This window comes from Epinephelus lanceolatus, chromosome 14 (assembly GCF_041903045.1).
Source record: "Epinephelus lanceolatus isolate andai-2023 chromosome 14, ASM4190304v1, whole genome shotgun sequence".
Classification (NCBI taxonomy): Eukaryota; Metazoa; Chordata; class Actinopteri; order Perciformes; family Serranidae; genus Epinephelus; species Epinephelus lanceolatus.
This window is the reverse complement of record NC_135747.1, coordinates 23,489,837-23,502,886: the sequence shown is the minus strand read 5'-3', so window position 1 is coordinate 23,502,886 and position 13,050 is coordinate 23,489,837. Positions and strand designations below refer to the sequence as shown.

The 13,050-nt window shown below is 41.1% G+C and overlaps 2 protein-coding genes across 2 annotated transcripts; one reads left to right on the top strand and one right to left on the bottom strand.

The window, feature by feature from the left end:
* Positions 1-511: 511 nt before the first annotated feature.
* On the top strand, positions 512-2,163 carry dlx2a (distal-less homeobox 2a). Its single transcript, XM_033617823.2, has 3 exons — positions 512-1,021; positions 1,444-1,628; positions 1,776-2,163. The coding sequence occupies exons 1-3, from the start codon at positions 703-705 to the stop codon at positions 2,100-2,102; spliced, it is 831 nt and encodes a 276-aa protein (XP_033473714.1). The 5' UTR covers positions 512-702; the 3' UTR covers positions 2,103-2,163.
* A 5,504-nt stretch (positions 2,164-7,667) lies between these two features.
* dlx1a (distal-less homeobox 1a) lies at positions 7,668-11,871 on the bottom strand. Its single transcript, XM_033617029.2, has 4 exons — positions 11,605-11,871; positions 9,824-10,415; positions 9,335-9,534; positions 7,668-8,924 (listed from the first exon to the last, which is right to left on the bottom strand). Exons 2-4 carry the CDS (start codon positions 10,131-10,133, stop codon positions 8,673-8,675), a joined length of 762 nt encoding a protein of 253 aa, XP_033472920.1. The 5' UTR covers positions 10,134-10,415; positions 11,605-11,871; the 3' UTR covers positions 7,668-8,672.
* Between the last annotated feature and the right edge of the window lie 1,179 nt (positions 11,872-13,050).

Sequence of the window (13,050 nt, the reverse complement as noted above, 5' to 3'; positions counted from 1 at the left end):
TAGACCAAAATGCAATGATGTAGGGACACCCAAAAGGCCTGTGGTTCCACCGAAACTAACTCAGTGTGCTGAAAAACGAGCATAAATCTGTTATACTGACAAGCGTGAAATTCAAATGAAGAGGGCTGACCGCAAAGCCAGTGAAAACTAATTGAGGCACCAATTTAATGGGGTCTTTTTCCAGTGTGCAGTACATGTTATCCACATGTTGAAGTCACATTAAATGTTCTACATTAATGGCCGGTTATGCACAGAAAATATATATTTAATCTGTAGGTTAAAGCCCCTGTTGGGCCTGCAGGTTTAGTCATGGTACCTTTCAGTGGTTCTTTTGAGATGCTTTGATGGAGAACTCTCTGCAGACAACCAGGACAGACAGACCTGAACAAATAATGGAGGGTGGACGCGATGGGGAGTAGTCAGTCGTGCAGCCCTTACTCATTGGTTGCCTCAGACACAGTAGCTCTCCCTCTCACTCTCTCATAAATGCGCTCCCACCACCGACCGTAGCAGATAATCAGAGGCCACTGAGAGAGGGACACACCTTCCGCTGATTTTGCCACAGTTTACACGGGGATGCGTTTCGATTCACGAAAAGGTGTCATCAGTCCAAGATTTGAGTCGTGTTTTCAGCTCGCAGTTTCGCAGTTTTGCGATTTTTGCGCATAGGTTTACACGAGGCTGCTCCGCTCCAACTCGAAGATGACTGGGGTTTTTGAGAACTTAAATACTGATATGCATTCGAACCAGATTACCTCAAGCAATTACCACAGCTTGCACAAATCGCAGGAGTCCCCGACTCTGCCGGTGTCCACGGCGACGGACAGCAGCTATTACAACAGCCAACAGCCTGGCCACTGCGCAGGGTCTCCCTTTGGCCAACTCGGCTCTTACCAGTACCACGGCAACGCCACGAGTACTGTGCCATATAACGCAAAGTCATACGACCTTGGTTTCAACTCATCTTATGGTTCATACAGCTCTTACGGCTCCAACTCCTCTCCTACTCCAGCCGATACAGGTAAGGAAGCTCTTTTATTTTATTTATAGCCTACGTGTAAATTAATTACATGCTTTTGTTTGAGACTGAACTTGCCTATTGCATGAAATGTTTGAGGAGCAAGTTGAATCATGCACAACACACAAGTGACAAGGTAATTATTATGTGGCCAGAAATTATTAGACACATTGCCCACTTGTCTTGCACAGATCTGCATAAACACTAATAATGAATGAAGGTATTGTTAAATACAAATCTAACGCAAAACTTTGGCTACTTCTGATTTTCCCCTCGGCATTATGATCTAAAAATCTGATAAAACCAAATTAATTATCAGGTTACACAAACATGATGGCGGTGCAAAATGTGCAGAAGTTTTATGCAACTGAAAAACTGCAATATCCTTCATGCATAACGTGAATTGTTTTTGAATGTTCCCTCAGAGAAAGAAGAGAGCGAGCCAGAAATCCGGATGGTTAATGGAAAACCAAAGAAGGTCAGGAAACCTCGAACCATTTATTCCAGCTTCCAACTGGCTGCACTTCAACGGAGGTTTCAAAAGACGCAGTATTTGGCTCTACCAGAGCGGGCCGAGCTGGCAGCCTCGCTGGGCCTTACGCAAACACAGGTGGGTGCATCTAAGACATGGATTCATGCGCTGTCAAATATTCACTCTATGTCTAATGTGAGATGATTTTTTTTTTTTAAATATGGGGGGATTTAAGCCGGAAAATAATGTTAATCAATTTTCTGCTTGCATCCGTTTCTTTCTCAGGTCAAAATCTGGTTCCAAAACCGCCGCTCCAAGTTCAAGAAGTTGTGGAAAAGTGGAGAAATCCCCCCAGAGCAACATGTTGCTTCTAGTGAATCTCCCCCTTGCACGTCTCCGCCAACTACTGCCTGGGACTTTCCACAGACTCAAAGAATGAACAGTGTCAACTCCAGTTTACCTCAGAGCAGCAGCCCTCCCAACACGACTGCGCCTTCATCGTTTTTGGCAAACTACTCCTGGTACTCAACCACGAACTCTACGACGCATCTGCAGCCTCCTCTGATCCAGCACCACCACAACTCCGCCATAAGCGCTGGGACGATATTCTGAAACAAACAACAACAATAAAATCGGGTTTAAATCGGACAATACTGGTGAAAAAAAAGAAAAATGCCAATACCTTCATTTTACAGACCTCGTGTGTGCGCCATGCGAACCAAACACGCAGGCACCTAGGAGAAGTTAATGGAGCCAGACAGGCTCATGGACCTTGCCAGTCTTCGCACTGGTAAATGGTAGACACAGATTTCTACAGTTATTTTTGTATTTATTTATTTTGTTTATGTCGAGGGATGAATGAACCACTATTACCCAAAGCAATCACAGCCTGGGCGCAAGCCTGCTTTTACGCGGACGTCACTTTTTTGCCATTTCTGCAAAAACAAAACATCCATCGCAGGACAACCTGTCACAAATCAAATGTAGCACAAGTTATTAACTGTATCGTGCCTTTTTCAATATGACCTCATTTTGTTGTGCGATAAAACAGCGTACCTTTATCCATTCCTTATGTCATTAGTTGATTTGAATATAGGCCTACAGGGGGGTAAGTGTCTGAATCCACGTTTGTAAATATTTTACCACAGCTTTTTGATAGCCCATGTCGCGTTGACTCTTTTTTTGTTTTAGGCTACTGGTGCAAATCCATTATCCACCGTAAGCTACTGATTGTCCTACCCTCTGATTTACTTGTATCACACTTAATTGTATTTTTTGTCTTATTTATTTTAGCAATGTTCCACATATATGGCCAGACGTTATTTAAATAAAAATGTTTTCTGTGAATATGCATCTCTCTTTTTTCTTTTAAAAAATGTTTTCTGCCTCTTTCACGTCTCTTTTTCCTTTCATAACAGGCATTTATTTATGGATGACTGGGGATATTTTGTGTAGCCTTATTGGTTTTGTAAAGAGCCAATGAACAATTTATTTTATTCTATTTTTATTTTAGTCTAGCCTACTTTATTTTACAGAAATATACATCGGTTTTATTTAATTTTTAAAGCACAAATGCTGCATGATTTTCCCACATCAGATGACTTTATTTTAGAAACTGATAACGTTAGCTTAATATGGCTAATTTAATCTAATGTGGGAAACTCCCGATATCTTTAATCAAAGTAGGCTGCCACAAACATGTTAGCCTACATTTGAATTATATTTACCTGTATTTTTATTGTAATAGGGTGAAACTCGTTAAAAAAATTACCTGATAAATGCACACCTGTAGCTAACAAATTAATAGCCTAGCTTATTAAGCTAACCTTTAGCTGCGTTGCCTGGCAACCGTGTTAATAGCTCCACCGAGAGCTAGCCGTTAGCTCTAAGTTCGTCATGGCCGTTGAACTTAAAGCTAGGTGGACGTTTGTACAGCTAACGTTATACTGATTAAAAGCTATTTCATAAGTATTTTTTATGTTGTTTGTAATTACAAGAGGTCGACAAGCAAGCTGAGATAGGCTAATTCCCCAGCTGTCTAGGCTTATTTTACCCGGTTCCGTCGACAGACGATTAGCCGAACCGGGGCTCACTCACTCAGGCAGGCAGAGGCAGAGGCAGAGGCCCGGGGCGCAGGCTCAGCGGAGGGGGGAGGCAACACAACAACACGCCTTGGCATGCGGAGAGGGGAAGATGAGGGTGGGTATGAATGAGCACAGGCTCCTCAGACTCTGTGGAGTCAGTGAGCCGCTTTCCAGACGTTTTATGAACTCAGCCTAACAAGAGAAAAAGGGGAGAGGAACTCGGTCCAAGACAGCCCGGAGCTACAACATCATGGAAACATTTCTCACGTCTCACAAGTAAAGCCTGTGATCTCCGAAGACGAGCAGATTGACCTACATTATTTATGTGGCTCATGTAGGGCCTGTGGGCTACATGGTAAACACAGGCACACGTCCAAAAAACTAGAAAGCCCATTTTATTTAAGCTATTTTATCAGAGCTATTTTGACTCTGATAGATAGATCGAGCGGGGGGAGGGTGGGTTGGGGGGTATTAATAATATACAGTCCCATCACTTAGTTCTCATTCATGATCATCACTGTCTATCCCACACGCTTCCCTTCAAACAACCACGGGCCATAAAGTGGGATCGTTTCCTTGTACATAATTAGGACTGTAGCTTGTCAGCGGTTGCTATATCTCCATGATGGAGCCTCCTCCCTGGAGCTGACAGGATCCGATCCCAGACATGCTGCAGGTCTGTGCTGTGCTCCAACACATCTGCATATATATATTTATATATATATATATATATATATATATATATATATATATAGCCTGCCTTTGTGTAGGTGTTTGTGGATTTAATGTGCCTATACTGTTATAGTGCGGAGAATAAATGCATGCATCATGACAAGCCTGCACGATCACTTGCACCATGAACTGAAATAACACTGTGGCTGGTTTACTCCTAAATATTCACTCATGTGTGCTTTTCTTATAGGTACGCCAGCTGTGAAGTAATCAGCACAGATTTAAGAACAATATGTATAGATTTCATTATAATAATAATAATAATATTAATATTAATAATAGTAATGATAATAGATCTCTGGGTGTTTTCTAATGCTCGATTTCCACCAATGGATTAGAGCTGCTTTGGTTTACTTTTGCATTTCTCCGGGCAACTTGTAAATGCCATACCCCCTATCCTAATTTATACCCTGATCTGTAATTTCATCCACATTTGCTCTGGTTTGAGCATTCTGGCTTTCAGATCTGAAAGCCTGCAATTACTATATAATTCTTCGCAATTTTAGATGTCCTAATATGGGGTGTTATTTTTACACAAGACAATTTCCCGCTATTTCAAGCATCAACATTGTCAAAGTTGTATGTACATAATAAATGGGGAATATCAATGCATAGTTTTTAGCCTAACATCTTGACTCAACGATAATTATATCCGTGTGGAGCCTACGCAGAATTAGCCTGAATTGCATGGTAACTGCTGCTTTAAATTTTAAAAAATTACTCATAATTTCCCCCAAAGATTACCAAGATCTCGAGTGCACAATGTCATCAGCGTAATGAGGAGTAAACATTTATGCTAATAATCTACATTTTTTTTCCATCAGCTATAAAGAGAGGGAAATAAAGCAGACATTTTCAGTCATATTCTGAACTCTGCTGCTATAGCTTAGACCAACACATGGGACACATTTTGGGGGATTTAAGCGCTTATCTTGTGTCTGTGCTGCAGGATGCTGCTGCTGCTGCTGCTCGTCTGCCTGCTGATTTCTGGAGAACCCTGGGAGGGAGCCTGCCTCTTCATTGCAAGCCGAAAGGTGTGTATTAAATGTTTATTTCTTAAATATTCACTGAAAGTAGCACGACGGGTGAATGCATTTGAGATGAGCAAAAACAGGAAACAGACTAAGCATAATTTATCCATTTTGGTCTTGCATGCAGCATTTATTTATTTTTAATTCTTAGTCACATCTATGAATGTTCTTTCATGATATAAAACTATTTCAAAGGCTGCTTCTTCCCCAGTATAATCTTAGGGCTATTTTAACTTAAAAAAAGTCTCCGGTGTTTAATGTGTTGCTTTTGTGCAAAAAGTCCTATAGTAAAGAAAGCTGCTCACACCGAGAGGAAATGTAAGGAAGGGGAGACACACAAGTTGTTCTTTAATCTCGTCGCTGCTCTCATTACGCTTACATTGTGCTTTGCTAATTTTGAAGCCTCTTCGCATTGACAACTCCGTGATGTACACCTGCAAGCAATTTGCCAGCCTTACACATAGGCTAAGTCTAAGGGAACAGTGACGAAATGGCAGCTCACCTATTTCGCTATATTTTTTTTCTCTCTCCTCTATTGCAGCAGCACATTTCTTTCAGAGCACTGTCTCTTTTGTCAACGCAGAAAGCTCCTCCGTGCGAAAAAAAAAATGCTCATAATTACCTTAGAGATAGGAAACTGCATTAGAATAAATAAGGGCGAAATTACTGTAATTATGCTGGGTTTGATGGGCTCAGCTCGTATAATCAAGGGGAGAATACAGCGAAATAACGCTGACCCTCTTGGATGTGCAGCTGCGCCTTTCTGGGGCTAGGTAGGCAGATTTATGTTCACTACAGCAGCAGCAGCAGCACAATTCATATTCTTTCTTAATGGTATCGAAATATACATAGGGTTGTTATACTTCTTGCACACAAAGGGCTGTGTATGTTCTGAGCTTTGTATTAAAAAAGAGACAGGGTTGCTACAGGAATGTTACACAAGCAGCAGACAATAGATAAACTGGGCCAAAGCTTTTTTGTTTTTAGTCTCTCTGAAGCGGATTCGTTTAGTCTGATACTGCTGCTGTATATGATAATAATAATAATAATAATAATAATAATAATACATTATTTTTTGCCCATTTTAACAACGAATACACATGAAATAAATTAGAAATGAATTCGGTTATGATGTGATGTATATGGGCTCGTGCTGGCCTCTTTAAGGGATGCTGCACACTGCACAAATGGCATCAAATTTGTCATTACAATTGCAAAACATGCATATATTCATGGAGCTATTGCAGCTGGAGGATAGGGCTACAAGTCGCGCATTTGCAATGAATTTCTTTCTTTCGTTCTTTGTTTCTTTGCAGGCACGGACATTAATATTTAAACCTCAGATATATTGTTTTCTGGAATATTTTCTTTTTTGTTGTTTTTTATTTTCTACATTCTTGTTATTTTTGCAATCTAGAGTAAATGCTGTTTGAATGGACAGGTAATTCCACCTGTGTCTAGTTTCAGTTAACATTTTCTAAAAATCATAATAAATAAAATGCATGCCCATTTTTTATTTTATAGCATGTCAAATCAGACTAGTTGTATGTGAACACATTTTGCGATTTAAAATAACCTAAAGGGCCTCCTGCAAGATTGCGTAACTAGAGCCAATGAATAAAGTGTGAAGCCCAAACAAGAAGGCCTTTGAACTTTCCACTTTCACTGATCTCCATCTGATCCGCCCTGTGTCCCCGCGTGCTCGTCCAGTCTCTTTGCAGCACCTGCCTCTTGCGCAATTATTCACTTAACACACACAAGTGATCTCTCCCATTCACGGCAGAAAAATGGGGATTGTCGCAAGACAAATAGAAGATTATCTTCAAGTAAAGCTTGAAGAAAAGAAATAAGCGGTGTTGTTGAATGAATCCAGGTCTCCCGCACCGCGACGGTTAGATGGCGATGATAGAAATGATGCAGCTTATATCGGCCGGGATTCACAGCCGATGTGTTTTCTATTTAATGTGATGCATGCAACAGTAAAGATGTTTTCGTGCAGATGCATGGGAAGTCATATTTTTTAGATGCAATGTCAGATTTCTAATTCTCCACTCCAGAGGTTTGGCAACATCTGCAACCAGTGAGCAGCAGCAGCAGCAGCAGCAGGAATCCATATAGGCTAAATGCTAAACACGACCATAAATCTAAGCGACGAGCCTTTTGCAGCTCACACAAACGCTCTCACACGGTGTCTGCTACAATAACCAACATGATACCGCTTTGTGTCAGCTCGCATTAAACCTGCACCATGCTGAAGCCTTTCTTTTCCAACATGAGAGGAGGGGTGGATGAGAGAGGAGTGGGGGTGGTGGTGTGTTGAATCAGACACCTTTCTTGACATAATTTAAATCATTATTTTACTGCTTTTGAAACTTTGCACATTATGTACATAAACTTCAGAAACAGATCAATAAATTAAAGTGATCAATACAAAACTAAATATTTTCTATGTTGACTAAACACATCTCGACGAATACAGAAAGCCTAAAACCCTGTTTCACAGCGTATCCAGTACAGCACAAAAACAAATCTGAAAATTATGTACAAAATACAGTGACAAATGAGCTGCTCATCCTCCGGGTATTTTTTTTCTAAAGCAGCAAATTGTCAGGCCTTTTCCTTTTTTTTCACATAACATCGGGGCACGGCATAGAAAAGCTTTGCTTGCGTTAGTGCAGCATTAACAACACAGTGTTGTTATCTCAAAACACACTTACAAAATGAACACAGACTTACCTCAACAGAAAAACTAGTCTGAATAATTTAACTTAAATAACAAACACATATAAACAACATAGTAGCGATTTGAGGCTTTGCACAATATGTCCTGTGGTTGAATGTGCTGTAAGCATTATGGTGATGGTTTATTAATTGTAATTATTTGGTTAAAGAAACACCCCTTATGGCCTAATAGACCTTTAACTGTTAATGAATGCAGATTGGTTTCAGGTCAGCATCACTTTGGGTCCAACATCTGGTGTAAACAAACACGTGTTTTCTTATAAACAGAATAACTCACACAAATATGATTAAAAAAATATAGAAACTGACACAAAAGTGATAAACAGCAGCCAAAAAAGGATCTATTTGTCTTCCATTTCCGCTGACTGTCACAGACTTGTTGCCCTTGGGCGCAATGCGTGCCTTTTCAGTCTCTCAGCTCCCTCCCTTCATCTTCTACGCTGCTTGCCGTCACGAGGAGGCCACTGCAACTGGCGGCGTGCGGCAGCAAACTCCGGGGTTGTTGTTGTGTATTATCAGTGCTGGGCCGCGCAGAGGCCCCTTCACCATCCCGATACACGAGCCATGGCAGAGTCGAGGGCTGAGGTCTCTGTTCACATGAGCTGTGACTGTTGCATAGACTCTTGGTGTGTGGTTGGATACCATGAGGTGTAGCTGGGAATGTAAGATCCGGTTGTCCCCACCGAGGTCTTCACGGTGGTCGGCGAGCTCCAGACAGGTGCCACCGAGGGAGAGCCGCTCGACAGTCCGCGGCCGGTGGCTAAAGCGTTGGTGTCAATTGTGCCACCGCCTTGCTTCATCAGTTTCTTGAATTTAGAGCGTTTATTTTGAAACCAAATCTTCACCTGGGGAGACAAAGGAAATTATTTGGATGAGAAAACTGACTAAAGGAGCGTTAGAAAAGAATTGGACACCTTTTACGCACGCTTTACGCACGCAGTAGATTCCATTGTATAAAATCAAGAGAAAAAAAAATATATATTCATATCTTGCCCTTGATTATGGTATTACTGTATTAAGATGTCATTGATATTAACACATGAATGGCCGGGTAAATTCAGGGAAAAAATCCTTAAATTGGTGTCAAACATTTCATATTATATTAATATGTGATGATCCATATTGATTGTAATAATGGAGCAATTATAACAATAAACATGCATACTGTAAAAAAAAGAAATGAGGTTTAAAAGGCGTAAAAACGTCCAGTGGTGCTGCTGCAGTGTGAAGCTATTTGTGTTTTTCGTGGACTTGCCTGTGTCTGAGTGAGACCCAGCGACGCTGCGAGCTCAGCCCTCTCCGGTAATGCCAAATATTGAGTTTGTTGAAATCTCCTGTTCAGAGCTTGAAGTTGTAAACTGGAATAGATAGTCCTTGGTTTCCTAATCTTTTTCCCTTTCCCGTTGAATCGAACCTCTCCGCCTTCCACCACCGTGTTTTTCTCTGCTTCTGGCGCTGGGAGAGACAGAAAGGAGCAAAGAGAAGGTAAAAAATGAGGAGGCAGTTGTAGCCAACGGTGCTGCGCAGCTATGAATACTCCAGCGCAAGTTTTACAGGCTGTACTTTAGGTATAATTACCCTTAATTGCATACATTGTTTATAGCGTTACGCAATAAATAATTACCAAGCCTAATTCCAACATCTGGGTCGTCTTTTTCGCTACAGCGAGGACTGTATACACATGAGAGCCGTGCCAACACAGAAAGTTCATATTTAAGATCCAAAGATGCTGTTGCACACTTACCTGTCTCCTCTAACCGCGTCTGTGTGAGTGCCGAGCTGTTTTGGTAAGTCTGTACTGTGCTGAGATATGGACTGGTGGAATGGCTGCCGACGGAGTTTACGTATGGATAACCCAAAGATCTAGGGAACGACGAGGCTGGACTGTAGCTGTCGTGCTGGGTATGACCTGCAGAATGTAAACAGTGCATTGGATAGTGTCCGTGAGACATGGAGGAAGGCGACATTTGTTGACTCGGGGGTCCAAACTCCATGAAAACGGTTTTTCCTGAGGCAGGGCTATTAAGACTTTCTGGAATTGTAGTCATTGTCATCTCTTCTGGCGGTTCCCCTTGTCTTGCTTTTGTTGTTTTCCTTCTATGATCTCAGTGAAGGATGAGTCCCAATTTAAGCCGAACTGATTTTTTCTCTTTCCATTCATAAGAAAATGTAGTTTGTGCCTGTGAAAAGTCCTAGGTATGATGCTGTGGACCAAGACAAACTCGCTCAAAGGTTTGAATCTCGGACTCATGAATATTCATCAAGACTGTCGCTGATTGGTCCACTCTCTCCAAGAGGGAAGCCGATTGGCGACGCTGGGGCTGGGTCCGAAGAACCTGATAAAGTCAAGGAAAACCACAAAAACCTATAAGATATCCTCATGACATGTCAAGATTCATTATTATTATTATTTTAAAATTAATATTATTACTATTATTAGTCACAGTTCTTCAAATAACAACATCAATTTAAGCCACAAAATTTTAAAAAATAATCCATACCATAAGGTGATAACACCTTATCCACTGTTGTCTCAACCCTGTCCACATAATATTTAATATTTAATAAAATATTGTCATCTGTAGCGGCACAGCGCTGCATAACACGGCACCACCAGGTTTGCCACATTGTATTAAAGGTCCAGGTTGTCACATAAGCGTCATTAATTAATGTTAAATTAATATTCCGGCCTCGTTAAAGGGTGCTCTTTACTGCTGGCCAGTTTGATTAAAGCTCTATCTGGGTGAAGGTGTATTAGCATAACACTAGTGTTCAATTTTCATAAGTAGGTCTGTAATTAGTCATGTATTTAACACTTACAGTGGTTTGAGGTCTCAGTTACACCTGGCAGCATGTGGGACGGTAAAACAGTTGTGCTCTAATGTCAAATGAGGTTTGTTGGTTCAGGTATATATAGGCCCTGATGATGTTTTATAACACCTGAAATCATATAACATCACAGCACACAAAATAGCAAATAATATTTTTTAAATTAGCAGATCAATGTGTAATTGTAGTCTATTTTAAACAACTTTAAAAAAAAAGGTAATAATGAATTAATTAGGAATTATTACACAACAATATAATATATAATTGTGGGAAATTGTTGGTTATATTTTCTTGCTTCCCACCGAGCTATTCCCTGTTTCACAACACAGCCATGAATGCACGCAGGTCTATTGCCTTATCACATTTCAATGCTTTCCATACGACTTTACGCACCTTCCATCGCAATCAATTAATGGTCACAGTTTTGTTAAACACTGGCACCTTTGATTAGCATGAATCTAAGTGAGGACGGGGGTGCGGCCAGCCTCCCATGCCTATAACAAGAATAATTATCCATGGACATTTGATTTAATTGAACTGACGACTGAGTTAACATAGGAGACTTTTTTTCTCTTGAGTTGCAGGTTTAGACCTCCACAGCTCAAAAGCTCTAACTGCTGCAGCTGCAAGCAGAGTTTAACCAGGCTATATTAAAAAAAAGATCTTGATTTCAATCAGCAGCTAAAAGCAACTTACTTTAAAAATCAAGTGATGAAAAAGAAGCAGATAAATCCGCGCCATCCGGGGGTCAGACAGCCTCTGCAGGACGCGCTTGGTGAAAGAAGAAAAAGCAGAAAGTATCCAGCAGGTCTTCATTTTTATTAGGATTCATTTGCAGGTTGCAGCTCGTGTTCTGGTGTCTGTGCAGAGCAGAAACACAGGCTGGCTGCTCCATCCGCAGTCCCTCCATCTCCACCTGAATAACAAATTAAAGGCAGTTAAATTCCGTCACTGTGATTATCAGTGTAATTGCATAATTGAACTCAAAACAGAACTAGCAAGTTGCAAAATGTGTTATCAAAATGCAGGCGCTGACATCACGGCACGTGTGCCACAGTGTGCCAGGCGGCTGGGGATGCCTGAATTTAAAGATTTCTGTGCAATATTAGGCTATAACGAAAGCTGGTCCCTTGTCCCCCTAAAATAGGCCAATTTGAAGTGATTTCTCTGGAATTACTTTCGAAAAATGCTTCAAGATTTCCTCTATCAACAACGACAATGATAATGGTAGTACAACCAATAATTATCATCTTCCAGAACAGAGGACAGATTTTTATGGGTACTTGGTGGGTGCGACTGATAACTGTCATTATTTTCCCACGATTATAGTATCTGCAAATTGACACGCGGCTGTGAGCAAAACCATTAACAGAATAGAGGCAGAATTTGAAGAAAAATGTAAAATAACACCACGAGTATACTACTATACTATTAGTACTACTACTAATAGCAATAATAATTACAGGCTTTTTGTTGGAAATAAATGTAATTTAGGGCTGAGCAGATATGCTGCATAAATCATTAATTTTTATTGATACCATTTGCAAAATCAATCTTTTACAAAGTGTTTATTTGCTTGCAACTTAAAGGATTAACTATTTATTGGAGTGTTTCTTTTTTGTCTCAAGCCATCGTCAGTGTCATTAAGGATGAGCAGGCGTGTGATAATATTACCACTTTAATTTATAATTTGACTCCTGCGCTCGCTGGCAGGAGGGCAGCGCAGGCCACCACGGCGGTGCGTCCTGCAGCATGGCACAAGGGCTCTAACTAGCCACACTAAAAATAAAGTCCTCCATGCATGGATGGAGCGCGGAGGCAGGACTCATTAGGAGTGAGTAGCTCTGTGGCTGAGGGTGTTTTAACACCTGCTGCTCTTCACCTGAGGGTTAGTGCAGAGGTGGAGAGACAGAAAGAGGGGGGGGGGGGGGGGGGGGTAAACGGGCCAAGATGTCACAGACTTCATTTCAGGCCGGTGATAGAAAGCCCTCCTCAACTGCCATGCCAACCCACATTTTCACAGCCACCAAATATTATCCCGACCGCGGTGCGTTGGTAAACTGTGTGTCCATGCTGCGTGAAGGCACAGCTCCATGTGCACCCTGCAGACTCTGCATGTGAGCTGTGATTAATTATTGTCAT